Source organism: Stigmatopora nigra, chromosome 10 (genome assembly GCF_051989575.1).
Source record: "Stigmatopora nigra isolate UIUO_SnigA chromosome 10, RoL_Snig_1.1, whole genome shotgun sequence".
In the NCBI taxonomy this organism is placed as follows: Eukaryota; Metazoa; Chordata; class Actinopteri; order Syngnathiformes; family Syngnathidae; genus Stigmatopora; species Stigmatopora nigra.
This window is the reverse complement of record NC_135517.1, coordinates 15,197,501-15,225,000: the sequence shown is the minus strand read 5'-3', so window position 1 is coordinate 15,225,000 and position 27,500 is coordinate 15,197,501. Positions and strand designations below refer to the sequence as shown.

At 40.4% G+C, this 27,500-nt stretch overlaps 2 protein-coding genes across 8 annotated transcripts in view; both read right to left on the bottom strand.

Moving 5' to 3' along the window:
* The window catches only part of LOC144203063 (serine/threonine-protein kinase 35-like), an 11,060-nt gene extending 8,267 nt beyond the window's left edge, over positions 1 to 2,793 (bottom strand). Inside the window, exon 1 of one of the 4 annotated variants that reach the window (XM_077726301.1) lies at positions 2,055 to 2,793. In XM_077726301.1, the coding sequence (XP_077582427.1) occupies positions 2,055 to 2,544 (490 nt within the window). In that variant the 5' untranslated portion in view covers positions 2,545 to 2,793. The remainder of the gene's footprint in view (positions 1 to 2,054) is intronic. The other 3 variants (XM_077726302.1, XM_077726304.1, XM_077726303.1) reach the window with 3 other exon arrangements.
* An 861-nt stretch (positions 2,794 to 3,654) lies between these two features.
* arfrp1 (ADP-ribosylation factor related protein 1) overlaps positions 3,655 to 27,500 on the bottom strand; it is a 32,947-nt gene continuing 9,101 nt past the window's right edge. For 2 of the 4 annotated variants that reach the window (XM_077726307.1, XM_077726306.1), the window contains 5 exons: positions 26,059 to 26,141; positions 10,986 to 11,067; positions 6,448 to 6,518; positions 4,123 to 4,223; positions 3,655 to 4,043 (listed from right to left, as the gene is read on the bottom strand). In XM_077726307.1, coding sequence (XP_077582433.1) covers positions 3,956 to 4,043; positions 4,123 to 4,223; positions 6,448 to 6,518; positions 10,986 to 11,067; positions 26,059 to 26,141 — 425 coding nt within the window. In that variant the 3' untranslated portion in view covers positions 3,655 to 3,955. The other 2 variants (XR_013327609.1, XM_077726309.1) reach the window with 2 other exon arrangements.

Sequence of the window (27,500 nt, the reverse complement as noted above, 5' to 3'; positions counted from 1 at the left end):
ATCTGTCTTGCAGAAATCATATTTCTGTCGTCTGTGAAAGTTCAGACTACGACACTTTAAATCTGGATGGCCTAAAAATTGGATTTTGGCTGCCGGTCCGAACACGTCTTTAGTGACGTTTGGATGATTAGATGGCCAAAACTATAATGGACGTGTCTATCAATAAAAACTTCAGTAGCACCGGTACGGTAAATGTGCTATGACGTTAGTACGCATGTGCTCTAAACACTTGTAGAAATAACAAGCAGTCAGCTGACTGTATTTTAAATAGAGTAACTGTTGGGTTTATTCTGTAATACTATTATATATGTTTGCATTTAATCATTTTTGTATGTAAGCCTTTTTAAATTGTCTGAAGAGAACTCAGGGTCGTAACAAGTCACCGAGTCCTGGTGCCAAGGACTGTTGACCTGACATCTCACCCAGTCCCAGGCTCCAAGGAGTGTTGATCTGAGTTTGCAACGAAGAGCCGTGAAGGACTCTTGATACCAGCAGACACCCTTCTCGCTTCTTTATGGAATTGTTATGTCGATGTTGTTTTAGCTTATGCAGTTGGATTAATCAATAACCTTGTAATTGTTTTGATTTATGGCTTTAAAGCTGTACGAGAAATTTTTGTTCGGGAGGATAATTCTGAGATGCCAACGAAATCTGAATGTATCCTCACTTATAAGTTTACTCATCAGAAGAGACTTATTTAATTATATGTCAATAATTGAATCAGTTGTCTGCCTGCAGTGTTTAAATAATTCTATTTAAGTATAATTATTTATGAACCTATCACTCCCTACTAAACAAACAACCAGTTTAAGTGTCTTTTGTAAACCGAGTTACGATTTCTGTGATAGGTGAATGCAGCAGTGGTCTGTGCATTTCCTGGCAACGCCTTTAACCCTCAAACGATTTAATGGCTATAAAAACTCTACTGCATCTACAGCTGCAACACATAAAAATAATCAATAATAACCTCATATAATTTAAATATTATTCAGGAATATAGCCATATTTTACTCACCAAAAATCATTTTTAACTGTACACAATATCCATCCCTCTTTCTTTCTTCCTTTTTTTCTATCGACATCGAAGCTAATGATGAAAGTCGAGCCTGTCCTGTCGTATTTCTGTCATAGTCCGTCTTGAAAATGGCTTTAGATCAACACAAAAATATATTTGCTCGTGCAGCTCGCTCCAACTACAGCTTGGTAGCTCTCGTAGTTAGCGCACTGAAAGTTGCGGACACGCCCGTTTCCCGGCTGAAAGAGGCTTGCTAGCTTTGCTAGTTGACCGCCCTTTCTTAATGATGTCCATTTTTTTCTGGAAAATATCTTTGTGAGCAAACCTGCAACCAAATCCATTTGTTTTACTCCGTCGACCATTGTGGGTGGAGTTTGCGATCTCTGGCTGACTCACTCTGGATTTGGCCTACCTACTCCATGACTAGCCAATCATAGTTGGTGAAAGTGATGACGTATCCCCATGTCTGCTTAATGGCCTAGGTGTCACCAACTCGAATTCTGATTGGTTAAAGCAACAGTCTCATCGACACTTGTTTAATGCAGCAGAGCCCGCAGAACTGATTGTGAAGGCCTTGAGGCAGATTTCGGACCCTGGCAACAAATAATGGCTGAAATGTGATTGGTTAAATGCTTCAATATGAAAACACACATCTGGAAACATTGCTACCAGGGGGGATAGCAAACAGCTATCAGACGATTTGGAATTATTTAATAAGTCTTGATGGACAAAATATAATATATGATTCAGATATTTCTTAGGCCAGCGGAGAAGGCCTCGACGGCTCGCCACTGCGCGAATGTCCTATTCACTTAAATAGAAGATAATATGAAAATAATTGACCGAATGTTAAATGGCTTGTGTCCACTTGGATAGGAGACAATGTGCAAATAATTGATCAAATGTTAAATGGTGTGTCGTGCAGGCCGCTCAAACGAGGTTGGGAACAAATTGGGAACTAGAACGTCTGACCCATGTCACTTCAAAGTCTCAGCACAGTGAGCATGCCTTTTATCAAAGTTCTAGAAGAAACACCTACCTTTTAGAGACGTTTCGACTAGCTTCAAATATTGTTTAGACCGCTTATTCCCGTGGCTCATTTTTTGGGCCATTCCGTTCCTTTGAAGCACACACTCCTCCAGTTGGACGACATTCTGGTGGCGTTTCTCCAAACTTGTTAGTGCCCAAAACTCCTGGAGCGCGAGCTCAACGTTTTCCGGCGCGTCGCATCGTAGCTTCTTCACGGCTAATCTCGCACCGGACTTTCGGGCCACCGCTTCGTACACCACACCGTATGTGCCCCTCCCGATCTCCCGGAGAAGGCTGTAACGCGGGGCCATAACCTTCCTCCCCAAGTCGTCTTGCGTAAAGAATCCACAAGCCTCCCCCATGTCATGGTCTTGTCCCGCGTTGCCTTCGCTCAGGCATCGTAGCACGGTGGTATCGTCACCTCGCCCTCCAGTTAGCTTGTAGCAGACTCGCGCGCTCCTTGTGCGTCTCCGCCAGTTGTCGCCAACTGCGCTCATCATGAAACATTTAATTGAAACATCACAAAGGAACTTCTACACATGATTGAATCTATGGTACTGTAAGCGCAACCACTTTTTCGTGTTTTTGTTTTGAACTGTCGTGACAGGAAATTGACTGAGTGACATGGCAACGATCAAGGCCGACGTGTATAAAACTCAGTTTGTTACCGTTCAAAATAAAAGCAATAGCGTTTGAGGTCTGGTTGCCGTTCGATAATTATTTTCAATAATTCAAAGTACAAACAGAACAGAAATCCTATCAAATGAAACCACAAGTGATTTAAAACATCTCGTTTTGCATCTATTCTCGCAACTAAAAGATAACTTAAACAAAACTTCTTACCAAATTTTAAACCGGAATTAGTATCGAAGGATGATGTTTAATTACAAGCAAGTAAGTGCAGAGTTAGGGAGTTCAAGCAATTGGAAAAAGACCACCGTGTACCGAAAATCTCAATGCGTCAGGAAAAATCCCTATTTTTTTTAAAATATTTTTTACGCAGTCTCTTTTCTACCAAATTAAAATGCAGGATGAACGACCAACCCAGAACTGTTTTAACTACTCCACTACCGGCCCGCCCATACTACATTTATATGTATCTTAATAACTGTCAATTGTGTTTATGAAGCAGATGTTTGTTGCCATGTAAATTTGAATAAGAAATTCAAGACTCGGGATTGTTGTTCAGTGATTCCATCCAGAGGCCATGCAGAAAGAGAGTTGAGACACAAAGGAACTCAAAGATTGGATTTGGAAATAATATTTTAAAATTTCACTCGCTATATTTCATCTCAAAAGCTTTATGATGTATATTTTGACTATTATTTGCAGTTGCATGGCATAATTATGGGTTATTATGCAGTGACAGTGGTTAGCATGCCTGCCATATTTTTATATTTATCTATATCTATATATCTGGATCTATATGTACATATACATATCTATATACATATTTTATATTTGGGTTAAAAGGGCACGGTCGTATTGCTTGCGTCAAAGACAGCAAGACATTTTTAAGTTTTGATTGGCCAATGTAAGTAGTAGTAAAAATAACAATCAAAATCAGAAAGTGACATTTTGATATGGGAAGTTTCATGCTGACACGACAATCAATGTACAGGACTTTAATTAATGTGATGAGACAATGTTTAATTCCGATGAGGCAGTAGCCATTAGGAATGTTTAGGTTAAAAAAAGAGAGCAGATGTTGGAAATCTGACAAAATATGATAATGGAAATCTCCACATAATAGTTTAGTATCCTTCTTCAACAACACTCAGTTCATAGTTGATAAACCAGAAAATGTTCAGGCTGTTTAAAGTCATAGCAGACACAAGGGAGAGTTGTTATTTCCAAGGTTTACAAGGAATGTTCTTCATAAATCCCAAATCAGAAAAAAAAGATGAAGGACTATGTAATATCCTTTTGTCTAGGTGGACGGCGAATGTTCCTGATCACACACTTAACCATCCATTCGATGCCGTTATTGACTCCATCCCTGCATCAGAAATGAATGTACATTAAAATTCAGCTGTGAGGTCATTTTTTAAAAGAATACAACAAATGCTGATTTTTACCCTGTGAGGGCAGTACATGGCTGGACCAAACAATCTCGCTTGCCAATCTTTGGTGCGCAGTCACTAAATGCTGTTTTAATATCTGGCACAGATAAACAGTTCTGGTAGGAAAGGAATCAGTGATAAAGACATGATTAGTCAACAAAATTATTGCAAAACAACAGGTAAATGCTTAGTTAGGAAGGTCCACTGTTGATCGCACAAATGTTTTCATACTTATGTTGAGTAACATTACACTAAAAAAACGACTTGGACTAGAATTGGAATACGATCTATCTCCCTTCAATTTTCAGATCCAAATCGATAACTTAGAACATTTAAGGTTACCAATTGGACTTTCCTTAGGTAGTGTGATCTTAAAATTTTAAGTAAACCAGACTTAGTTAAAAAGATTCAAAGACGTCAAAGACAATGCAATAGTAAGGCAACTGAGCTAAGCAGCCTGGCTAACTATTTAAGCGACAGTGCAATTTTTTTCAGGCTTGGTGAGTTAAGTTAATGCAACTTAACATGTCGAGTTCACTCAGTATATTTAAACTACAGTTTACTCAGAGATGTAAGTATTGTCTACAAACTTGATAATTCAAATTAAGACAATCTATTTTACCAATCTAAACTAGATAAAATGTGTGAATACTCAAATAACATGTTAAGAGAACTCAAACATTTGAGTCATGGCCAATTCTCATTTTCTGAATCGCTTCATCCTCACTAGGACTGTGGGGGGTGCTGGGGCCTATCCCTGTTTAATTAGGCCCGATCGCCGGGTACAAGGAGACAGACAACCATGCACACTCACACCCAGTAAAAAGTATAAAGTACAAAGTAAAGTAAAAAGGACATTCGGCGAACGTCGGTGGGCCGGATTAAATAGCCTCGCCGATGTTTGACAGAGGGATCTATAAAATGTGTTAAAACAAACATGCTACTGCTAATTATTTAAACTAGTATTTTTTTCTTACTCATTATTTAGTTGATGATTATTAACATTTGATTGTTATTTACTCATTAGTTTCATATTTTGACATAAATTGTCTGTTTCTGAAGATCTATGGGATCTATCTCATGAAATGTACAGCTATACATAACTTGTAAAGACTTGTACACTAGTTTTCACTATTGAAGTTTTATTTTAAAATATTTTTTTTTTTTAATCTATAATCTTTATAAAGCGTGTTTTATTGGTGTGTGTGTGGGTGTGTGTGTATGTTAAGATTCTCTCGCTACGTTTGTCCAAACCGTGCAACGTAGAGAGTTTACATTTTTAGTGGTGGCCAGAAATGGCTGTCGGATCCTAATAAACGAGTGATTGACCTTCACCTTCTCTGAGTGAGTAAACTCAACTTTTATTTGTTCAAGCTGAAAGCAGAGTTGATGCATGAATCGTTGTTTACAAATGACGTGCCCTAAATGCACTGCGCGGCTGATTGGTCCGCTAGCTTCTAGTTTGTAGGTGCTCCCCGGGAACAATTTTTTTTCTGTCGTGACGCGAGTTATAAAACAGCCACCCATCCATAAATCCCTGAATGTGTGTGTGTATGTGTGTGTGTGTGTGTGTGTGTGTGTGTGTGTGTGTGTGTGTGTGTGTGTGTGTGTGTGTGTGTGTGTGTGTGTGTGTGTGCATGCATGTGCCCGCGTGTGCACCTGGAAACTTGCTGGCGGAAATTATTCCCAAAATGATGTTTGTAAATAATGAGGAAAGGTGTCTTGGGTCAGCGCGTCCAGCACTATCGTGACTCGCCGAGTCTTTCCATCAAGACAGGAAAAAAAAATTTAAAATACATGATTGGTACTTCATCCAAATGATTGCACATAAACATTAAAAATGCAGGTGTGTTAATTTGTAACTTTTAAGGTGTCGTCTTTTCCTTAAATTAAGGCGTGCCAAGAGAAAGGTACTACTCTGACCGCAAAGTGATTTTAAAACATAATTCATCCAATCATTCATTCATTTTCTGAAGCGCTTTTCCTCAGTAGGTTCGCGGTGGGCGCTGGAACCTATCCCAGCTGACTTAGGGCCAGAGGCGGAGGACACCCTGAATCGGTTGTCAGCCGATAGCAGGACATGAGGAGACGGACAACCATTCATGCTCAGACTAATAACTAGGGGCAATTTAGAGTGTCCAATCGGCCTACCATCCATGTTTTGGGAATGTGGAAGGAAACCCACGCAAGTGGGGAGAACATGAAAACTCTGAACTTGTGGACTGACCTGGATTTGAACCCAAGACTCAAGAGATGTGAGGCTGACGTGCTCAAGACTTTTTTTCTAAATAAATTGTATAGTAAACAATTTGTGTTTAAATGAGCAAAACTCTACCGTACCGGTACATCCTGTTTGTTGGCCAAGACCAGGAGCGGGACACCTTCTAACACATTACTGCTGATCATTTTCTCTAGAATGACATAAGAAATGACAAATTACAGGCTTTTAAATTAAAGCTCTTGTCACATTCCAACTAATTGATTATATGCAATGCACTTTGCACAATTGGCTAAAATATAGCCAACATATTTACTGCATTTTCCAGAAAATAAGTTACCCCATACTAAAGTTGCACCAGTTGAAAAATGTGTCATGAGGGAAAAAAATGACTGTCTGAGGAAAAAGTCACAATATTGGTGGCATACCTTTAAAAAAAAAATTCAAAATCTTTATTTAAAAAATGAGATTGTGATGAGTCTTTCACAACGCTTTGGAGGAATTTTGGCCCATTCTTCTCTGCAGAATTGTTAGAATTCTACAATATTACAAGGTTTCTATCATTAACAGCCCATTTCAGATCAAACCACAGCATTCCAATAAGATTTAAATCCGGACTTTGACTTGGCCACTCCAAAACCTCAACTTTGTTCTATTTTGAGCTATTCAGAGGTGGACCTGATAGTGTGCTTCAGATCGTTGCCATGCTGCATGCTCCAAGAGCGCTGGAGTTTGAGCATACGAGCATTTGTGGATAACAGCTCTGACAGTGGTTTGCTGGAACCCCGAAGCCTTGGGAATGACTTTGTAGGCTTTTCCAGACTAATAGATGTGCATCACTTTTTTTTCCTCCACATTTATTCTTGAATTTCTTTGGATCGTGGCATGATGCTCTGATCTTTTAGCCTACTTCTCTTTGTCTGACACATTCTATTGAAGTGTTTTTTTGATTCAACATGTGGTGGTAATCAGGTTCGGCCTGTGAAATTGATCTGTTTTCCTTCAATTATGATTAGTCACAGTTATTTTGTGATTTAACAATGGAGGGCAATTATTATTTCACAGAGGGCCAGACAAGTTTGTAATTTTTCTTGCCTTGGTAAATAAAATCATCGTTTAGAAACTGCATTTTCTCTTTCCTTGGATTGTCACTGTATCATACAAAAATGATTTAATGGTCTGAAACCTGCGTGTGTGATAAATATACAAAAACAGGTAAAGAGACAGATTGGGAATTAAATCACTAAACCAATTTCGCAGAACAGTGTGTTGGATCTAACAGAATGCCAAGTAACAACATCGAAATGCAAGAGCAATTTTAAAGAAGAGACCGAACATTGCTGCTGAGCCCCCGCCACCTAAAGCTTGATCATGCACACAGGAGTCCTTGATGTTGGCCTGGTGTCAACACAGGACTTCAGTATGATGATAATCAGAATTTTAAATATCAATATTTTTCAGCAAACGTTTTCTGGAAGTTTGGCTGTGATGATGAGACATTCAGCTGAGTAAAGATGCTAAACAGAAGATGGATGTTCTAATGCAGAAGTTCTCAGTCAATTTCACAATACTATTCATTGGTAGATCACATGACAGACTTGATCCAGTCTTTTCTTTCCGATATCACAGCCTAGTTAAGTATTTGATTTATCTGTTGACCACCCTGAGGTGACAGTCATTAATTGATGCTATACTAATTAAGTTGAATTGTTGAATAAATAAAAGATGTCAGCCTATAAACCACCCAGTCACTTGATTGATACACAATACACCTCAGATTTGTCCTTTTTAAGTACAATTTTGACACTGCATGCTCAGAAAATATCCCTATGACTCCAAAGCTAACGAGCAAAACTTGAGACCCCCCTTTTTTCCTTTTTTTCCTTCTTGAACATACAGTAACACGGTAAAATGTGCGGGCGAACTGGACTAAGTAAGAAAAAAAAATGTGTCACTTTCATACGAAATGGGATGAGGACTCTTTTTTTCACGCTGACATTCTCGCGTTTGTCTCATCTTCCATTCTACCATCACAATACCAAAGAGGGAAATGTTTTCAGATTTTTCATGGGGAACTCAACACCGAGTTCCCAACAAAGGCCAGGTGAGAAAGAAAAATGCGAAGGAACGAATATCACAGTTTTTGGAACAGCTGTCATTTTCACACAAGCTACTTTTAAAATTAAAACTGCTGCCGAAGAATCCTTCTGAGTAAGTTACATCAACCTTAATAAAAAGAAGTCCTTTTAAAACAGAGAGATGGTAACAGACACCTTTGTTGAAGCAGCTGACTCAGTTGATTCAGGACTTAAAAAAAGAGATTGTCATTGTTCATAGCTCCAAGAAGTACAATTACAAAGCTCCATGAAGCCATCCGTGGTTGAGGACTAAACTCAGCAAACACAGAAGGACATCATAGATAATGACCCAGCCCAGATGTGCGGTTTTATTTGTATGGTGTTAACAATTTGACTGTAAAAGCGGAACGTTTGACAGTGCGGCCCCTGAAAAAAAGAAACGAAAACATGTTTCTGTTGTTCAAAAACATTGAGAAATCCTAAATTTAAGTATTAGTATTTTCGTGACACAGCAATAGCATAATAACTAATGTTGAACAGGTGGGGAAATGCGGCATCCAACATAGCACGTCTCCGTCTCACCAAAGTCGTCATCAATGGAGTCAGTAATTTCTGCCTTCCTGAAAGCTCGGACCACAGATAGGTCACTGGAAATGGCGGCGAACATAGAATTAATGTGCTGGATCGAGCTCAACCGAAATGAAACGCCGTTTATATAACTCACCATTCACCACGCACCGAAAATAGAGTCGAAGGCTGCTCGCCGCAGTTGTGAGACTTGTTGCGGCTCCATATTGATCCATATATAATATATTTACATATAGAGTTCGCAGCCTAGCTCTGAATGCTCTGTTGACGCCAACATTTAGCGGCAGGACTTCTTTTGTAAATCCACCCTAGTAAATGACGGCCGCTGTTAATTGGTTGACAAAAGAACTATATATCCCAGCAGTCACTGCGCACTACTTTTTCTACTGGGAAAAAAAAGTCGGGGGCCTCTTGCCATATTTGCGAGAGCTGTTGCGGCTCGATACAGACACACACAGAAGAAACACACACAGACACACACAGAGACACACACACAGACACACACACACACAGACACACACACACAGACACACACAGACACGCAGACACACAGACACACACAGACACACACACACACAGATCACACAGACAAAGACACACACACACAGATCACACAGACAAAGACACACACAAAGACACACACACAGACAAAGACACAGACACACACACAGACACACAAACACAGACACACACACAGACACACACAGACAAAAACACACACGCACACACAGAGACACACACAGACAGACACGTACACACACAAACACACACAGACACACAGACAAAGACACACACAAAGACACACACACAGACAAAGACACAGACACGCACACAGACACACAAACACAGACACACACACAGACACACACAGACAAAAACACACACGCACACACAGAGACACACACAGACAGACACGTACACACACAAACACACAGACACACACAGAAACACACAGACAGACACAGACAGACACACACAGACGCACGCGCAGACACACGCGCAGACGCGCACGAAGACGCACACGCAGACGTGCACGCAGACGTGCACAGACGCCCACGCAGACGCGCACGCACATACACCACACACACACATTATATATATATATATATATATATATATATATATATATATATATATATATATATATATATATATATATATATATATATATATATATATATATATATATATATATATATATATATATATATATATATATATATATATATATATATATATATATATATATATATATATATATATATATATATATATATATATATATATATATATATATATATATATATATATATATATATATATATATATATATATATATATATATATATATATATATATATATATATATATATATATATATATATATATATATATATATATATATATATATATATATATATATATATATATATATATATATATATATATATATATATATATATATATATATATATATATATATATATATATATATATATATATATATATATATATATATATATATATATATATATATATATATATATATATATATATATATATACATACATATCTATATATATATATATATACATACATATCTATATATATATCTATATATCTATATATCTATATATACATATATCTATATAGACATATATACATATATACATATATATATATACATATACATATACATATACATATACATATACATATACATATACATATATATATATATATATATATATATATATATATATATATATATATATATATATATATATATATATATATATATATATATATATATATGCAATACAATTTTACTCTCAAAACATTTATTTAAAAAGGTATGACTGGTGTTCTAAATTTAGTCTCTTAAATTTCTTAATGTATGTTTGTTTTATACATGTATAATGCCCAACCAAAAGTCATGAGACACCATGGGAATGGCAGAAGCCCAGTTTTTTTGTGTAGGTGGAGATACTTACCAAAGGCTTCTTTTGATTCCGAAAGTCGTGCTTCATCAGTTGAGTCAATAACATAAATAACTCCGTGGGACTCTGCATAGTACTAAATAAAAGATAAAAAATTACATTCTTAGGTCAGTCAATGCCAGCAATCGACATCGAAGGAAGAAAGGAAGGACTCGGGTATTAGTTAGTAGGAAGGGTGTGTGTGACTTTTTAACTCACTGGGTGACATTGACAGCGAAAAACTTTGCCTGTAACGGCAATGATTAGGGTAATTGGAATACCTTTCTCTGAACAATCGGAAATTGTTTTTCTATGCTAATCTTAATAAAAAATAATCCTGCCTGGAGATGACATAGTAGATGAAATACTTAACCCTGACATTAGGTTCTTAAAGATTCTAAGAAATGATGAGCATGTCAAAAATCGAAAATGGATGGATGGATGGAGTGGGAGCAATCAGGAAATTCCCTTCCCTGTGCAAAGCTACTAGTTAGCGTAACAAAGTATCAAGTGTGATTGGAGCCGTGGCCGGTCTACTTACGGAAAGACATTTAGCCGACTGACATCTGGCCGACAGCCAACTCGCCGAAAGGCTATCTGGCCGAACGTAGATTTAGCCGAACGACTATTTGGCCGACTGACTATCTAGCCGAAGAACATTTAGCCGACGCGCTCGCCTCGCCCCCGGTCGTGTGTGTACAAGCTTTTCAACCTCGGCCCGCGGGCCATATACGGCCCGTTACTGATAACAACATTCATTTAGAATAACAAGTTAAAGATAACAACATTCATTTAGAATAAGAAGGGCATTTATTCACGGCCAAACAAATTAATCAGTAAAAAAAGTAGTTATAACAGTAGATACTGTAATTTACACCACTATAGAAAACATTGAGATTAATCTTTGAATTAAGGTATATATATATTTTTGATGGAAAGAGCCATAAACAATTCAGATTTTTTAAATGTTAATGGTTGAGAGCCATGCTCCGAATTTAAATGTCAACATACATGAAAACGTGTGCCTTTTTTAGTCACGTCACCACTTTTAAAGTACAAAAAGTCTCTGAATTCTTTTGACAACATTTTTACGTTGTCGCTAATCAATGAGTATTAATGAGAATAACCATGCAGAGGAGTGTAGTGAAAAAAAAATGATTAGAAGGCGCTGGAGGCCGTGTCAATGCCATAATACCAACGTGACGCTTCTATTGCTGCTTTTTCTCACCAGCAGTTTCGATAGTTTACCTCACAAGTTAGCGGAGAGCCATATGCACCCATCAAAAGAGCCACGTGGGGCTCCCGAGCCATAGGTTAGCTACCCCTGGTTTAGACCATACGCCACACAATACATTCAGTTCATTTGCATGGCTGTTGCCCCAGTAAAAAGCCTCTTCTAAATATGATGCGCAAGGAAGCCCAAAAGGTATATAAATTACTGTAACCAATCCTGTTGTCTGATTAAACCTGAAGATAAACCTATTTGGTCAAGGTGGTGTAAAGCGTGCGTCGTGACAACCAGATTTTTACATTTTGATCACAGTCTTTCAAAAAATAGATTTTTGTAACAGGGCGTGCAATCTTTGAGGTCAGAAAAGTACAACGTTCAGGCCATTTTTTCGGTACTTGCAAAGAATGCAACACGCCAATCTTTCCCGTAAAGAAACCAGGGGGAGGATGGAGGATGGTCCAAGATTCAGATCCCATAGAATGAACTCCAGCTGCTGAAGAAGCCTACAACACCATTAAACAAGCCATACTAGATTCATCCGTTATGGGCCTGCCAGACTACACCAAGCCTTTTGTTCAAACCGTTGACTGCAAGTCAGGATTCATGACGTCTGCCCTTCTCCAACAACATGGTGCTAAACTACGCCCTGTGGCCTTCTATTCAAAACAACTGGACGCGGTAGCACAAGCCCTCCCACCATGGGTGCAAGCCATATGTGCGGCAGGCATGGCTGTCCAAAGTTCCGCTGAACTCACACTCTTCCATCCACTGACCCTATGGGTCAGTCACGCAGTTGACATGTAATTAACCCAGACCAAAATGGCATTTCTATCTCCAGCTCGACACTTGTCCCTCACCGCGACATTGCTCTCACAACCACACCTCACAGTTCAAGATGTAATACCCTGAACCCAGCCACACTGTTGTCCACAGCGGAAGATGGAGATCCACACACTAGTCAACTATGAACTGAAGAGAATTACAAACCAAGGCTTGACCAAATGGACAGCCCACGGCCCAACGGACACAATGTCTATGTGGATGGATCATCATCAGAAACCCCAGACGGAAAAAAACACACTGGATATGCCGTGATGACTCAAAAAGACACTCTCAAGGCAGGACGACTCCCCGGCAACTGGTCTGCACAAGCCGCAGAAAGAGTGGCCCTGACAGAAGCCAGTAAACTATTCCAAGGACAAGACGTGACGGTGTGGACAGACAGCCAATATGTATTCTCTACAGTACATTTATTCGCTGGACAGTGGGCCAAACGAGGAATGAAAACGTCCAACGGATCCCCAGTCAAACATGCAGAGCTTCTGACAGAACTCCTCAAAGCAGTACAACTACCAATGAAGCTGGCTATCTGCAAATGTAAAGCACACCAAATGGGACAAGACCCCGTCTCATTGGGGGACAGGCGAGCAGATGAAGCAGCCAAAGAAGCCGCATACTCGGCAAACATCCAGACGGCAATCTCGAGAGTGGAAAGATACAGCCCAATCCCTGCCGAAATCCTAAGAGACTTGCAAAATCACGCCACAGAAAAAGAGAAACTACAATGGGAAACAGAAGGAGCTACTCAGCACAAGAATGGCCTCTATGCAGAAGGAAACAAGCCATGCGTCCCACAATCATTGTTTGAAGTAATTGCCAAACTGAGCCATGGGAGGATACATGTCTCAACGGAGGGGGGGTGGGGGGGGGGGGGGGTCATTATAGTACAACAATCAATCCATGTTCCCAGAGGTCTCCAAACCTACTTTAAACAAAATGCAGAAACTGTCTCACCTGCTGTAGACACAACTCTCAAGGCAATGAACGACCCAAGCGCGGATCAAGGCAAACAGGGACATCCCCTTCGAAGTTCTGAACATGGATTTCATCAAACTGAACCAAGGTAGCACATATAAGTATTGTCTTGTGATTATTGACACACTTTCCAAGTGGGTTGAGATATGCCCATCCAAGAAAGCTAACGCCATGGCAGTCGCAAAAGCCATATGCAAAAGGCTCCTTCCAAGGCATGGAATACCACGAGTCATTTGGAGTGATAATGGTGCTCACTTTGTGAACGTGATACGAACTATGGGACAACATCTTGGAATCAACCTGAAATATCATTGTGCCTACCACCCCCAAAGTGCTGGACTCATTGAAAGAACTAATGGAACAGTACAGCTCAGACTCAGAAAAACCATGGAAGACACAGGAAAACCATGGCCAGAATGCCTAAGCCGGGTAGAAGCATACATGAGAATAATTCACACCATTTTAGGCAGTGAACGGCAGACCCTTCCACTTACGAATGTGGGAAAAAGATCTGGTGGTAGAAGAGAAAGGAGAAACAAAACCCCCTCACTCAGTGGTTATGCAAAATGTTCCAAGAAATAACTATGATAAATGCAAATTATCTGCCGACATCTTCTTTGTCTCACACACAGGAGGTCCTGTCCTCAGGACACCCGGTACTCGTCAAGGTGATAAAAAGAAAGTGCTGGTCCTCTCCACGTTGGGACGGACCTCACCGTGTGATTTTGGCCACCCCCACCGCCGTCAAAGTCGAAGTAAGACACCTGGATACATCAATCCCAATGTAAACACGTACAAGTGGTTAGTCATCATCATCAACACATGGGGGATCTACCAGAACCTTGGTACATTCCCACCGGAGGATAATGCCCCACTAGATGGTTCCAGAAACGATCAGGGGCCCTCCAGATCTGCAAACCGTTAACCAAGACACCCATTATCGTCCAAGTCCCGTTGATAACCCTACAACTTACTCACATGGCGATACATGGGACCGACTCCAATTATTATTATTATTGGTACCTACAAGCCACCAGGATCCGAGGAGTCTTGCCAGACACCTGGGACCGGATACTCCTGGTACTCGGACGTTTGGTCGCCCGGGCGTTTGGTCGCCCGGGCGTTTGGTCGCCCGGGCGTTTGGTCGCCCGGGCGTATGGTCGCCCGGGCGTTTGGTCGCCCGGGCGTTTGGTCGCCCGGACGTTTGGTCGCCCGGACGTTTGGTCGCCCGGACGTTTGGTCGCCCGGACGTTTGGTCGCCCGGACGTTTGGTCGCCCGGACGTTTGGTCGCCCGGACGTTTGGTCGCCCGGACGTTTGGTCGCCCGGACGTTTGGTCGCCCGGACGTTTGGTCGCCCGGACGTTTGGTCGCCCGGACGTTTGGTCGCCCGGACGTTTGGTCGCCCGGACGTTTGGTCGCCCGGACGTTTGGTCGCCCGGACGTTTGGTCGCCCGGACGTTTGGTCGCCCGGACGTTTGGTCGCCCGGACGTTTGGTCGCCCGGACGTTTGGTCGCCCGGACGTTTGGTCGCCGGGACGTTTGGTCGCCCGGGCGTTTGGTCGCCGGGACGTTTGTTCGCCGGGACGTTTGTTCGCCGGGACGTTTGTTCGCCGGGACGTTTGTTCGCCGGGACGTTTGTTCGCCGGGACGTTTGTTCGCCGGGACGTTTGGTCGCCGGGACGTTTGGTCGCCCGGACGTTTGGTCCCCAGTCTTTTGGTTGCCAGTTAAATGGTGACAGAGAGTAAGTACTGTTGAAAACAGCTCAACAAGAGTTTAATATCTAAATATCTACTGTTGATTCGTGAGAGAGAGGTTGTGGTCGTAGAAATATCTTATTCACGAAAGAGATGCAAAAAAGACAGTGCCATGGCCACCTGGCTTGGTCGCATCACAAAATTTTGATCATATCTCGGGCGAATTATTTTCGTCGCAAGACAAGAATGTCGTAAGGCGGAGCAGTCGTATCTCAAGGTTCGACTGTACCTCCGACCAGACCCACCAGGAAAAGACCCCCTCTTTGCTATCACCATCTGCACTACTAGTCCAGCCACGGTCCCCCAAGTGATTGGTGTGAACCCCTTCGTAAGACGATCAGCGACATGTCTACTCGAAATTCGTCTGGCAGGAACACCTAAGCCTGAGGAGACACCCAATCCTTGCCCATGTCCCAACCCAAGAAGAAAACGACCACCACCCGATGATGAGGAACAGTTGGTACAGATACGCCGCACTCAGCCCGCGCCACAACCAATGAGAGTTGTTATGTCTGTTCCCTCATGCCCACTGCTCTTGCCCAACCACAGCTATGGGCCAACCTCCAGAACAAAGAACTCGCCAACCACTGTAAGATAATATTGTAAGATAAAATGTCAAAGTTGCTTGGCAATTGTTTGTTCATATTGTATCAGTTTTTGTAAGTATAGAAACATCATTGTCATAAGAAACTTGCTCCAAGTTTGATCATTTTCATGGAGACCTCACACTGATTAACCAGACTTCGCCCAAAGTATGGCCGTTGCCATGGAGACTTGCCACTGATTAATCAGCCTTCGCCCAAAGTTGGCCTGTTGCCATGGAGACCTGTCACTGATTAATCCGACTTTGCCCAAAGTTTGATCGTTTTCATAGAAACCATACTATGCCCTGTTTTGCCAATATAAAGATGAACCCACTGTTCATTCGAGAGAGAGTTGCAGGAAGATCGCGTCGAACAGCACTCCACTGTTAGAACTCTCCCTCTCCACTTTGCATTTTGGTAATAAACCTGTTGGGTTTATTCTGTTTTACTATTATAATAGTTATATTAATTCATTTCTTTATTAAATCATTCTCTTTCTTTTCTCTGTATTAATTCATTACTTTGTTAAATCATTCTCTTTCTGTTTTTCAAAAGTGTTGAGGTCACACCAAGTCATCTTTAACCTAGACAGCCTGTTCCAGGATGGTTATACAAACAATCCACCCAATCTGGGTCCTTGAGATTTGGTGGGCCCTTGGTGACGAGGACAGGGCTATTCGGACAATAACAAGAATATTGTTATCGTTATGTAACCGTACACTTCGGGTTTTTCTGTATGTAACGATTATATGATTATGATTATATTATATGATTCTTAGGTCAAGGAGGTTGTATAATTACTCTAATCTAAATGTTGTTAGGTCTAGTCCCTGTTTTTGTTATTAGTAAAATACTTTGATTGTTATTGTAGTCCCAGATGTTGTTTTTACTCATACGTGATGGAATGATCAACAACTCTGTAACTTGTGACCATAAGAATGGGACGAAAACGTCTATTCGAGGAGACGTTCGGAAGTTGTAAGGGACACTTGCTGTAACGCTCCCCTCCGGAGGCTTTTACCTGTTGTATCCATTTCTATTTAATTAAATGTCAATAATTGAATAAGATGTCTTCCTGCAGTTATTGATTATTACGGACGAAGGTAATTATTAATGAACCTGACATTTTGGTCCTTCTGAGCCATGGAGGTCAATATACCGGAGCGAGAACCCAGGCGCTGCTGTTCGACATCTGGTAAGTGACCGTGCGCACGGCGTCTTCAAAACCCTTGGTGGGCCGGAGTTTTTCGACGGGGGCGCCTGGATTCTCGGCGGTTGAAGACTTTTCCTGCTGGAGGGAGACATCTGATGGATCTCGGGTAAGTCCACATTAATGTCTGCATGTTGTGAAGGTGTTTACAAATGCGTTAAAGGGACATTGTATGTGAGGCCCATTGTTGGGCTGGTTTCGCGTCCTGGGTGACGGCGATAAAACCCTGTGTTTATACTAGTCAATGGCAGGTACGGTGGGGCACTTTGCTGGAAAGTGTCCTGTGTCTCAGGGGTAGGCACGAATGTATTGTACTAGAGGTACAATATTGGGGCCGGGGAGTGTCCTGTGTCTAAAGGGTAGGCACGAATATACGTTGTATGGTGTTTGTGTGGTTTCTGCAGTAAAATTAGGAAAGGCCTAGGAGATACAGTCGATACAGTCGAATAGATAATAATATTAATAATAATAATAAATAATAGAGTTAACTGTGTGAGGCACACGAACTCACTACAAAAAATAAAAGTAAAATATGGGAAACACGTGTTGTAAGGCGGGTTTGGATGACGATCCAAAAAATACGTCTAACTTGTAAGGATTGGAAAAAATTGGAAAGACAAAGCGCTTTAAAAATATTACACAGCTATATTTATGGATAAATAAATATGGGTTTGCTGGCCAGCTTAAAATGCATAAAATGCAGGATAATATATGCACTAATGCATAGAGGTAATATACATATATAAATAATATGTGAGTGGATAAAAGTGTAACAGCTTGTTCCACAGACACTAATGGAGGTAATATACATATATAAATAATATGTGAGTGGATAAAAGTGTAACAGCTTGTTCCACAGACACTAATGGCGAAATAAGGCCGGGGAGAAGTTAAAAAATACTATTTTGGGAAAATAGTGGGGGCTCCCTCGGATAACGGGGATATATTTAAGACCGTGGCGGCGGGAAAGTACTGTTTGGTAAGGAAAAAATAGCGGGGCCTCCTCGGCTGACGGGGAAAATATTTACCGAGATAGGTGACGGGCGCGGAGGAAGTTTAACAAAAATAAGGGAGCTAGAAAATTAATGGGGACACTGGTATTTGATTTGGTTAATCCGGGTATGACGTTTTGTGATTACAATAAATTGGGTTTTTTTGTGATGCTTGGGCTTGTATAACAACAATTAGAATGGTTATTTCCAAGTGCTGGTGGTGCTTTGTTAATATAACCTATATGTACTGTCAATTTACAGCAATGTGATGGCTTATTGCAGCTTGGTTTTTGATCCCGTCCGCTAACGGGAAGATGGTGTTTAAAAAGACAAAAGAATATATACAAAATGATCATTTAAATTTTAGCAGGGAATGTCACCTGTGTTTTTATTATGCTCTAGACTTGCCAAAAAATGTGTCGACTGCGGGGGAAGCGTTTCTGGTGCAGCGGCTGCTGATTAGATGGGAGTGAAACATGTGGGCCGCGGGGCAGACGATTTAACTGTGTTGGGCTTTCGGGAGCGTTCGGACCGTGTAAACGACTAAAATTTTGTGATCCTTTCCGTGAAGACATTATAATAATAATAATTGGCCTTGGGGGTGCTGAAGCAAACTTGAGGGCAGAAAATGGGTTTTTGCCATATTGTTGTGCTTGCAGCATACATATTCTGGATATATGGGGTCTTGGAAAAATATTGTGATGTAGTTGAATATCGGAAGAGGGGTTAATTTGACGTTTTAATGGTTGTCTTCTCTAAAAAGCGTTGTATTTGGGGACAGGGAAAAAGCTGGTTTGTAAACATAAGATAACAATGCTGTTTTCGCAGCAAGAGTGGAGGTCATAGTTAACGGCTAATTGCGTTTTCTGTTTGGACTTTTCAGAATAAGAACAATACATGGGCTGCAAGAAATGCAAGGTTATGCGAATGCTTTCGCATTGATATTTTGGGTTTTAAAATGAAATGTATTAAGAGGATAGAAAAAAATCTGTTCAGTAAAAGGTTGATTTGGTAAAAAGCTTTGGATTTGGGAAATAGACCAAAATAGTCATTTTTGAGAAATTGTGGATTTCAAAGGGCTCTTAGTTAAAGGAAACTAGCTTTTGGAGGATAAAATAATATTAATACTATTTCAGAATTTTTTGATTATTCAAAATACTTTAATCCAGGAGGTTGGCTGGTTAAAAGAAAAAAAGGCCAGGATGACAAAATTTACAATATTATGGTATATTGGTGACGATAAGGTTTTTAAAACATTAAAGTTTGTATCTAGGAATTGCCTAACAAAAGGTTGATTTCTCTAATTTAATTGTTGTAGATTTTTGTTTTGGTAACAGGCTATGGGAAATGACTCTTGTCTTAAGTAAACATCATATGAGGTGATTTACAAAGTATAGTAGGTATTGAATTATTTGGCTGTTAACGACATCAGATGGGAAATTTACAATGCAATAGTGGCATGATAAAATTCATGGCATTCATCCAAATAATTAGGTGAATTGTAAATAAAATAATTGGTTTAGGATGAGCATATTTTCCCTAAGAATGGAGTAACATGGAATGTTTTTCAAAGTGCACTTGAAAGAACATTGTCTGTTGTCCTGGCGGGAGGAAATATGCTTTGTCACAGGTCATATTGATGACTTTAAGGATATTACGGATTGGATAAGCATTGGTCAATTGATACAACCAAATAACGTTGCTTTTACGGCATTAAGGGCATGCAAATTGGTGAGAACTTTATCAACGATGTGGTTAATACGCCTGAATGTTACAGTGATAACGAGTGACAATAACAAGCTTAGATAAGGGAGGGAAAGGAGAAATTCTCCAAATTCCAGAATCTGGCTTAGAAACAGGTTATGTTAGTCGTTTTGGGTTTTTGACAGGATGTGGTAGTACATTAATTCTGGGAAATTTTGGGAAATTGGGGACCCCATATCTAAAACAAGTTTGAGACAAATGTGTAAATAGGCTCTATTTGGCGCTGGATGCACGAATTCTAGTGGGGCCTTTCATGTTTTGAAACAAGTGACGCTTTAGGTAGATGGGTTGTCTATGAACAAAATGGGATGGGGGAAATTCGCTTACAAATTCGGCGTGTTATCTTGGTTCATAGAATTTGGAGTCAAGGCGACGTAATAAAGGCCATAGGCGTCATGTTGTATAAATTAGGCGTGGATGAATTTGTTTTACAAATGGGGGAGATTATCTTATCACCTGAAACAAGTAGAAACAAAATTGGATGGCCGCATTAAAAGGTGATTGGCATGCTATTAGAGGGAATTGGGATTTTCAAAAAACCTGATAGGGGGCCATTAGGTCATGGCGGCTGTAAAAAATAAAAACTTTAGATGTGAAACTATTCCGACCTCAATTCGGGGAACAAACAGCTAAACTGATAGCATTAAAGAGGATATAACTTTGTGTGAAACTTGAAGGTAATTTTTTACAAACGGTTAAAATGCTAGAGTGGGGGTGTGTATATTAAAGGATCTACTAATGAATGCGGGGTGGATCCAGACCTTCCGGAATGTGGGGTATTCATGGCGTCCTCGAGAATTTGTGGATTTTCTCCGGGTACTCCAGTTTACTCCCACAAAATGAAATTATGGATGCTAGACTGGTTGAACACACTAAATTCTTCTGTTTATGAGTGTGAGCGTGAATGATAGTTTGTCTTTTTGTGTTTTTTGATTGGCAGACCACCGAGACATAATCTATCAATAAAAGAAAATAATTTGGGCTTGAGTCAAGGGAAGACCTATGTCTCGACAAGGGGGAGGTGGCCTTGCTACAACGGCACTACAAGGCTTAGGGTTTAAATCTATATGCATACCCACATATCCATTTCAAAAAATACATATAGATTTTATTTTATTTTTATTAGATCATATGGATATCATTCCACGATATGGAATTCCAGAAACTATTTATAGTGATAATGGCTCCCATTTTGTTAATATAATAGTTGTCTACCATCCACAATTGGCGGACCTTATATGAAGTCCTGTTTGGTAGACCTTACAAATTGTTATTATTCACTACACAAAGACAATTGGATGATGAGGCGAATCAATCAGAAAAAAAAAAAAAAAAAAAAAAAACGCACACACCAAATTTAGACTATCAGAGGGAGATTTTGCTTGTCAACAGGAAACGGACGAAGCGACGGTGATTCTTGAAGACTGGATGCTGATAAGCAGCATAAAAGAAGAAACATCGGAGCAACGCAAAGTGGGAGGGTCCTTGTTACTGAAAGGGGACACGGATGCACCTTTCCCACAGTAAGAAGGTTGTCTAAATTGAAACGTTTCAAGAGGAAAACTCCCTAAACAAAGACAAAAAAGTCATGTTGAAAACAATTATTGCTTTTGGGGCAATGAGATTAATGATGATTGTGATTCTATTCCTTTCCACAGTAGGGTTGTTTTCTCCAGTTGGAGAAAAAGGCGGAGGCGTTTCAATTGAGGATACACCTTCTTACGGGAGGGTAAACCGAGAAACATACACATTTACATTTAATTAACATTACCTACTAAATCAAATTTCCAAAATGAAAATATATATTTGGACTCGGCGACGTCCCGGTTGCCATACAAAGGGGCAATCTATGGTGGGAAATATGTGTGGTACATTAACAGCAAAAAAATTGAAGATTGGGAAAAGCCTTGTTGCAGAAATTGGTCAAGATTGGAAAGCTTGGACTGACATATTAACCTGTGAAATTTATTTCTGAAACAGGGATTTCCCAAACGGGGGATAATTGGGCGCTGTTAATGGAGTGTAAAGAAGGCAAGCACTATGTGGAGCTACTTTGGTAAAAGGGTGGTCTCAATTGAAACATTGAGGGGACGGGGAAGATAAACTTTCTGACTTAATAAAATACGGGAAACACCAATATTAATTGAAAAGATTATTGCTCAGCAAGCAATACCATAAAACTATAGGGAACTCTTTTATATTGGGTTTGACGTCTCCATATGGTTTCAATTGAGACTAAACCATCTTACAAAGGATTAGGATAACCTACCAGACAAGAGAAAATACGATGGGGTCTAACAACTCCCTCAATCACCATTCTTTTGGGGAAAAGTGTTTTTACAAATGAAAAAACGTGTCCTACTTGGCAAGAAAAAAAAAAAAAATATTGAAACAGTGTTTATCTTGTTACGCAGTAAATAGGAAGTCAATTTTTCCACTGTTTAATCATTTTACCTGCTTAAACCTTACAGGGCATGGTCTGAAGCTGGGGGCGATAAATGAGACGTGGTGTACCGGCGTTCTAAAACAAACTACACCCCTGATACCACGTTCTGGCCTATGGTGGCGGGGTGGTAGATAAATTATACGACTCCTGCCGACACGCGGCAGGACTAGGTACTTTGGTCTCACTGCTCTTACCGGTGTCTGTTTTTCCATCCACAGTGGAGGAGATACAATTGGCGGCTCAGAATTCGGAGGTGAAGGGTCGACCCTCCCGACATCGTCGAGAGGCATGGAGGGAAGGAGATCCAACATACATTGATGCGATTGGCATCCCCCGGGGCGTACCAGATGAGTATAAGCTGGCTAATCAGATCGCAGCAGGTTGGGAGTCTATCTTCCTTCTAATCACCCCAAACAAAAATGTGGATAGAATAAATTACTTACATTACAATGTTCAAAACTTGGAAATTATACTGAACAGGGATTTGTGGCCATGAAGGAACAACTGGCAGCTACCAGTCTGATGGCGTTCCAGAATCGCATAGCGGTGGATATGATCCTTGAAACAGGGGGCGTGTGTGCAATGTTTGGAAAACAATGTTGCACCTTCATACCGAACAACGCGTCACCCAGTGGATCTCTCACCAGGGCCATTACTGGCCTGCAAACACTGAACCGCAATATGCAAGAGCACTCTGGAGTAGATACGTCCGCATTGTCAGATTGGTGGGATAAGACCTTTGGAAAATCTAAAGATTTGGACTATAGGCACAATTACCGCTATCCTAACATTGTGTGGGTGATGTAGTATCCCCTGTTTGCGCTCCTTGCTAAGCCGACTTATAACTACTGCAATGGCCCCTACAAATTCTAAAGTACATGAGTTGTATCTTATGGGACGGTTTGGGGAAAGCAGTGAGGTCCAGGAGTACGGTAAATCCGAGGACCAATTGGACGAATATAATTATGTTTTTTCTCTTTCAGACCAGCCATGGGAGTAAGGAGTAGGCGGGAAAAATCACAGTCACCCGACATTACCATTTAGTGATTACTAAGAAATGACTAATAACATACATATTATAAAAACGGGGGAATGTTGGGTTTATTCTGTTTTACTATTATAATAGTTATATTAATTCATTTCTTTATTAAATCATTCTCTTTCTTTTCTCTGTATTAATTCATTACTTTGTTAAATCATTCTCTTTCTGTTTTTCAAAAGTGTTGAGGTCACACCAAGTCATCTTTAACCTAGACAGCCTGTTCCAGGATGGTTATACAAACAATCCACCCAATCTGGGTCCTTGAGATTTGGTGGGCCCTTGGTGACGAGGACAGGGCTATTCGGACAATAACAAGAATATTGTTATCGTTATGTAACCGTACACTTCGGGTTTTTCTGTATGTAACGATTATATGATTATGATTATATTATATGATTCTTAGGTCAAGGAGGTTGTATAATTACTCTAATCTAAATGTTGTTAGGTCTAGTCCCTGTTTTTGTTATTAGTAAAATACTTTGATTGTTATTGTAGTCCCAGATGTTGTTTTTACTCATACGTGATGGAATGATCAACAACTCTGTAACTTGTGACCATAAGAATGGGACGAAAACGTCTATTCGAGGAGACGTTCGGAAGTTGTAAGGGACACTTGCTGTAACGCTCCCCTCCGGAGGCTTTTACCTGTTGTATCCATTTCTATTTAATTAAATGTCAATAATTGAATAAGATGTCTTCCTGCAGTTATTGATAATTACGGACGAAGGTAATTATTAATGAACCTGACAAAACCTTTTTCCGATTAAATTGACCTCACTCTTTCTTGAAAGTGTATTTCAAACCTATCACCACACCTACAACTGTATCCTGGGTAATCCGAAAGAATCATGTCCGGTAAAGTTCGACCGCCTACATACAATGGTAGCGGTGCCATTAGCAGCTACGGTCAATCCTGCAACGTATGTCCGGTGCAACAATCGGACAGACCGTTATCTATCCTGTTTCAAATTCAGTGTACCAGATACCAAGACCCCTTTAGAGGAAGTTCACGTCACCAGGTCCGCCGAGATCAGAAAAGTCTCTTCCCAATCATCGACAGTACTGGAAGTATGGTGGCTCTGCGGATGGCAAGCGTATATGACCTTCCCAGCCAATTCAACTGGCCTCTGTCAACAGTCGACGCCGACCCACGTAAACGCCGGAGCCTCAATTTTCTCCCCCATCATCCAGTGTGGGGGTCAGATATCCCCCTCGAACACAAACACTGGTCAGTCTCTGCCAAAATCCTAATAGCTCTGTTACCCTGCTTCCCAGCTTTGCTCAAACGTACCATTAATGCCAAAGTCGAATGTACCATGATTGTTGAAACCCAGCTAATGCTAACTCGTATACACATGCAACACTCCATATCCCAATCTGACCCTGTTGTTGCGCTACTGTTTAACACTGATTATTATGTCTTTCCTAATCTGTGACACCAGACTATGAGGCGATCATCCCCAGCGGGAGGTCAAGGGAGCAATTTTCCCTTAACCAGTAATTTGTGAAGAATTTCGTTCAAAAGTAGCGTAGCTAACAATCGAAGTTCCGATGTTTTTGTAATCACAATAGGAGGGAATTGTAAGATGAAATGACAAGGTCGCTTGGCAATTATTTGTTCATATTGTATCAGTTTGTGTAAGTATAGAAACATCATTGTCATAAGAAACTTGCCCTCGAATTTGGTCATTGCCATGGAGACTTGCCACTGATTAATCAGACTTTGCCCAAAGTTTGGTGGTTGTCATTGAGACCTGTCACTGATTAATCAGACTTTGCCCAGAGTTTGGTCATTGTCATAGAAACCATACTATGCCCTGTTTTCCTATATAAAGACGAACCCAATGATCATTTGATAGAGTTGCAAGAACATCACGCTGAACGGGAGGCCACCGTTAGAGCTGTCTCTCCACTTTGCAGTTTGGCAATTAACCTATTTCCTATTAAATTGATCTCACTCTTCCTTAACTTGTTCCCGAAGTTGTATTTTCAGATCTATCAGGTTTCCTCTGGGTACTCCAGTTTCCTCCACATCCGAAAAACACTAGGCGGGTGAACACTCTAAATTACCCCTAGCATGAATGCATGTTTATCTCCTTGTGTCCTGCGATTGGCTTGCAACCAATTCATTCCCTTTGTCATGTTAGTAAAGAACTTTAATATTAAAGTGCACCATAAGAGTAAAAAGAACAATTTCCTAGACACCCGTGGAGTGTTAGTGGTTGTGATTCCTATTAATAACACTTACTTTGTCCCAAAGCGATTGCAGCTCTTCTTGGCCTCCCAAATCCCAGAACATTAGACGAGCCTTGCCCAGATCAATAGTTCCAACTGGAAGTTAATAACATTAACATGAATGATCGAAGCAGCAGTTGAAACCCATACAGCACAATTGAAACCATAAAATATATAAAAAGACATGCATTTTTCTCATGGTCTGAAATGAGCTACGACTCAATAGTTCCTCCTCTAGGACAAATAAAATTAACAAAATTATTTACATAATTACAGAACATTATCTTTCCTCAAGGGCGGCCCCCATTGGACGAGTGGTTAGCGCATCAACCTCTCAGGCGTTTTTTTTTTTTTTTTTTCAAACTGAATAATTTGATATTTTGCATTTACAAGGACAGGTATTGGATTAGATAACTTTATTCATCCCGTATCCTGGAAATTAAATTGTGGCAGTAGCAAGAGGGTGATTAGACAGAAGAGCAAAGCAAAAGCGCAAAGTACAATGCAAATCAAAGTAAATGGAATCATCAAATCATTAAAACATAAAAGCAGCAAAAACACAAAACGGGCAAGAGTCGACGGAGCTACCGCGGCTACCGGCTGCCGCTTAAACCGCGCCATTTTGGTTGCGGTAGCTGAATCGGACTCAAAAAGACGTTGTAAAGTTGGACAAAAACTGGAACCACACACAGGAAGTCTTCCACGAGACTGTGACCGAGGTGGAGAATATGCAAAGTCGCTCTTCCAAGCTTATCCGCACAGTTAATTTAGTAGTCTGAAGCTGAAGAAAACAGCAGCAGGGCAGAACTCCTCGACTCCGTTGCTGGTAGGCGCCAACAGCTTTTCCATCCCATCCCACGATGGAATGGTTGGTCAGAAGTGTTGCCTCTTCTCCCGGCACTTTTGTCCAGCTCCGAAACTCCGGCGGCACGAGGTGTTGCTCCTTCTGTTGCGTATTGTAACAGCTAGTCGCATGTGTGTGACAGCGTATGCATGGCTGGCTGGTTCCAAAAAAAAAAGAAGTAGCCGAAAGATGCCAGGCTAACAGAACAAGGACAGTTGTAAAAACGTTAAAGTAAAAAGTATAAAGTACAAAGTAAAGTAAAAAGGAATGTATTAAGAAATATTAAAATGGCATTTAAAAAAAGATAGAAGGGCTGTAAAACATGAAAAACATAAGAGTCTGACACCCTTGGTGCAGAGCTAGTGCCACTGGCTCCCGCTTGAACGGCGCCATCTTGAATATATCATATTAACTTCCTTATGATATTGACCCTAATAATTAGCTTATGATTCATCCAGTATCTAAAAAAAACACCTATGATGATGTCCCTTAGATTTTCCCTTCAAAGTAACACATTTGTACTCCCTATTAAAACCATGAATATGGAGGTGAAAATTGTTATTATTGAAATTATATTCGAGCAAATAAAGGGATATTGCTCCGCCTCGAGG